Raw genomic sequence first — 4,272 nt, forward strand, 5'->3', positions numbered from 1 at the left:
TTTAGATGGAGTCTTGCTCTGTCACCTAGGCTGGAGTGAAATGGTGTGATCTTGGCTCACTGCAACCTCTGCCTCCCAGATTCAAGCAATTCTCCTGCCTCAGCCTCCCAAGTAGCTGGGATTACAGATGCCTACCACCACACCTGGCTAATTTTTGTATTTTTAGTAGAGATGGGGTTTCATCATGTTGGTCAGGCTAGTTTCAAACTCCTGACCTCAAGCGATCCACCCACCTTGGCCTCCCAAAGTGCTGGGATTACAGGCGTGAGCCACCGCACACAACTTTTGTATTTTTAGTAGAGACAGGGGTTTTGCCACGATGGCCAGGCTCGTCTCGAACTCCTGGCCTCAAGCAATCCTCCTGTCTCAGTCTCCCAAAGTGTTGAGATTACAGGCATGAGCCATCATGCCTGGCCAGGCGATTACCTCTTAAACCTGAGCTTTCAATTTATATTCTCTTCAGGAGCAACCACAATCTCTTAATCTACTGACAACTGGGGAGAAAGAAGGCATAATCATACCCAGAAACCACCCACGGTTCTGCATGCTGATCAGAGATATTGAAAAGGCGGCATCCAAGGTTCTCAACATCCTCCAGCCGCCCTTCTCGTGCCAATAGGTAGCCATATACATCCATTCCTAGAAAAGGAGGACACAGAAGAGGTGTTTTAAGCAGAGAAGCAGGGGTCCCACATACAGGACTAGCACCCAATATCAGACCCCATGTTGAGGCCCCAGCTCCTGCAGGGGCTAAGCCCTTTCCACCATCACAGGCTCCTCCCACTACTATTTCCAGTTTCCTACAAAGTGACTATTAAAATGCAAAACCCAGGCCGGGAGCAGGGGCTCACACCTGTAATCCCAGCACTTTAGGAAGTCAAGGCAGGTGGATCATGAGGTCAGGAGATCAGGACCATCCTGGCTAACACAGTGAAACCCTGTCTCTACTAAAAATACAAAAAATTAGCCGGGCATAGTGGCACACGCCTGTACTCCCAGCTACTTGGGAGGCTGAGGCAGGAGGATCACTTGAACCAGGAAGACGTAGGTTGCAGTGAGCCAAGATCACGCCACTGCATTGCCTGGGCGACAGACTGAGACTCCGTCTCAAAAAAAAAAAAGAAAATGCAAAACCCAGCTGGGCATGGTGGCTCACACCTGTAATCCTGGCACTCTGGGTGGCGGAGGCAGGAGTATCACCTGGGCCCAGAAGTTCAAGACCAGCCTGGGCAATATGGTAAGACCCTGTTCTCCACATAAATTTTAAAATATTAGCCAAGTGGTTGGGTGTGGTGGCTCATGCCTGTAAACGCAGCACTTTGGGAGGCTGAGGCAGGCAGATCACGAGGTCAGGAGTTCGAGAACAGGCTAACAGGTGAAATCCCATCTCTACTAAAAATACAAAAATTAGCTGGGCATGGTGGCGTGTGCCTGTAATCCCAGCTACTCAGGAGGCTGAGGCAGGAAAATCGCTTGAACCAGAGAGGCGGAGGTTGCAGCGAGCCGAATCACACCATTGCACTCCAGCCTTGGCTACAGAGCGAGACTCCATCTCAAAAAAAAAAGAAGGGCCAGGCGTGGTGGCTCATGCCTGTAATCCCAGCACTTTGGGAGGCCAAGGCAGGTGGATGACGAGCTCAGGAGTTCAAGACCAGCCTGGCCAAGATGGTGAAACCCCGTCTCTACTAAAAATACAAAAAATTAGCTGGGTACAGTGGCAGGCGCCTGTAATCCCAGCTACTCGAGAGGCTGAGGCAGGAGAACTGCTTGAATTCGGAGGGCGGAGGCTGCAGTGAGCCGAGATTGCACCACTGTACTCCAGCCTGGGCAGCAGAGTAAGACTATGTTTAAAAAAGTAAATAAATAAAATAAAATAAAAAGAAAAAAAAATTAGCCAAGCACAGTGGCACATGCCTTTGGTCCCAGCTACTCAGGAGGCTAAGGCAGGAGGATTGCTTGTGCCCAGGAGGTCAAGGCTGCAGTGAGCTATGTTTGAGCCACACCAGCCTGAGTGACAGAGTGAGACCCTGTCTCTAACAACAAAAACAAAACCAAAAACCAAAGGAGGCTGGGCATGGTGACTCACGCCTATAATCCCAGCACTTTGGGAGGCCGAGGCGGGAGTTCAAGACCAGCCTGGCCAAGGTGGTGAAACGTTGTCTCTACTAAAAATACAAAAACTTGCTGGGCATGGTGGCACACACTTGTGATCCCAGCTACTCAAGAGGCTGAGGCAGAGAACTGCTTAAACCCGGGAGGTGGAGGTTGCAGTGAGCCGAGATCGCGTCACTGCACTCCAGACTGGGCGATAGGGTGAGACTCCGTCTCACAAAAAAAAAAAAGACAAAACAAAAAAACAAAAAAACAAAGAAGCAGAACAACCTACCTCACAATTTGAAAGCCTGCAATTTTCAGGAAGTGTTTGCCCCTCTCTCCTATGGCGTGATATACAGCTACCCGAACCCAACCCAACCAGAAAAGGCCCAAAAAAAGGCATCAAGGTTTCTCTTTCAAGAGTTCTAGACCATCAGAAACATGCTGCTGAAAAGCCAGTCAGTCTCAGAAAAAGTTGGCCTATTCCCAAAAAACTTGTAGTTCTATCCAAAATGTAGTTCATTAAAGATCACCACCTCGGCCGGGCGCGGTGGCTCAAGTCTGTAATCCCAGCACTTTGGGAGGTCGAGGCGGGCGGATCACGAGGTCAGGAGATCGAGACCATCCTGGCTAACCCGGTGAAACCCCGTCTCTCCTAAAAAATACAAAAAACTAGCTGGGCAAGGTGGCGGGCGCCTGTATACAGTCCCAGCTACTCGGGAGGCTGAGGCAGGAGAATGGCGTAAACCCGGGAGGCGGAGCTTGCAGTGAGCTAAGATCCGGCCATTGCACTCCAGGCTGGGCGACAGAGCGAGACTCCGTGTCAAAAAAAAAAAAAAAAGATCACCGCCTCAGGCTGGGCACAGTGGCTCAGGCCTGTAATCCCAACACTTAGGGAGACTGAGGCGGGTGGATTACCTAAGGTTAGGAGCTGCAGACCATCCTGGCTAACATGGTGAAACTCCCGTCTCCTCTAAAAAAATACAAAAATTAGTTGGGTGTGGTGGCGGGCACCTATAATCCCGGCTACACGGGAGGCTGAGGTGGGAGAGTCACTTTAACCAGGAGGCTGAGGTTGCAGTGAGCCAAGATTGTGCCACTGCACTCCTGCCTGGGCGACAAGAGTGAAACTCTGTCTCAAACAAACAAGCAAACAAAAAATCACTGCCTCTCCCCAGCCCCCGTTTTATTCTCACCCACATTCTATAAAAAGGGACCTATGCTCACTGTTACCTATCTCTTGCCACCATTCTCTTCCATCCCTTGTTATCCCCCTTCAGATTCCCATGAAAATTCCTCTCAAGCCAAGATTACTATAATGCTCCTGCTGGCTCCTGGGCCTGGGTCTGAGATTCCAAGCTGCCAGCTGCTGCCAGACTAGTATTTCTAAAACACCATTTTCATCATGGGTGCAGGGAGCTTGCAGAAGAGGAATAAGCACTTGAGGCGAGAGGGAGATCTTGTGCAAACAAATCCATTTTTCTAGATCTGTTTCCTCATCTAAATGCTTGGGATGGCCCCTTCCTAGCTTCACCATTCCCCTGGGTTAAGAGCTCACAAGACTGTTTATTGTCACAAGGCCTTGTTTTTCTGATGGCCTTTTTTGGGCCTTTACAAATAGACAGCATATCTATCTGACCTTATTTCCCACTATTCCTGAGTACTCACTGCCAGTGTCCCAAATGCCATCTCTTGGAGGTCCCTGTGAAGATTACCTGTCACCTGAAATCTTTTTTAAGATCAGTGATTTTTCTGTTGTTCACGCCTAATTACTGTCTTTAATCACCTTATCCCTTTATTATTCCTTTTTAATTATACTAAGGATACGGTAAAACAAAATTCCCTAAAAGGATATTATGGTTTTAGGGATGCCATCCAAATTCTCAGTCAGGCACATCATAAATTTGCAAGTCATGAGGAGGAGCTATGACCCCCTCAAAAGAAAAAAAGCCAAATAATGATCTGTGGGGAGAAGACATTTGAATTCAATCAAAAACAACTGCTTAAATGGAATTACCTAAGTGTTAGAAACATGTGTCATGACCTAAAAAAACTAAAAGACTACTATAAGTTTTATACACTGGCCGGGCGCGGTGGCTCAAGCCTGTAATCCCAGCACTTTGGGAGGCCGAGACGGGCGGATCACGAGGTCAGGAGATCGAGACCATCCTGGCTAAC

The 4,272-nt window shown here is 48.7% G+C and overlaps 1 protein-coding gene across 1 annotated transcript in view; it reads right to left on the reverse strand.

Annotated features, from left to right (window-relative positions):
• ANAPC7 (anaphase promoting complex subunit 7) overlaps window positions 1–4,272 on the reverse strand; it is a 44,513-nt gene that overhangs the window by 22,207 nt on the left and 18,034 nt on the right. The window contains exon 7 of the mRNA XM_011997859.1: window positions 522–639. Within this exon, the coding sequence (XP_011853249.1) occupies window positions 522–639 (118 nt within the window). The remainder of the gene's footprint in view (window positions 1–521; window positions 640–4,272) is intronic.

Source organism: Mandrillus leucophaeus, unplaced genomic scaffold (assembly GCF_000951045.1).
Source record: "Mandrillus leucophaeus isolate KB7577 unplaced genomic scaffold, Mleu.le_1.0 Scaffold55, whole genome shotgun sequence".
Taxonomy (NCBI): domain Eukaryota; kingdom Metazoa; phylum Chordata; class Mammalia; order Primates; family Cercopithecidae; genus Mandrillus; species Mandrillus leucophaeus.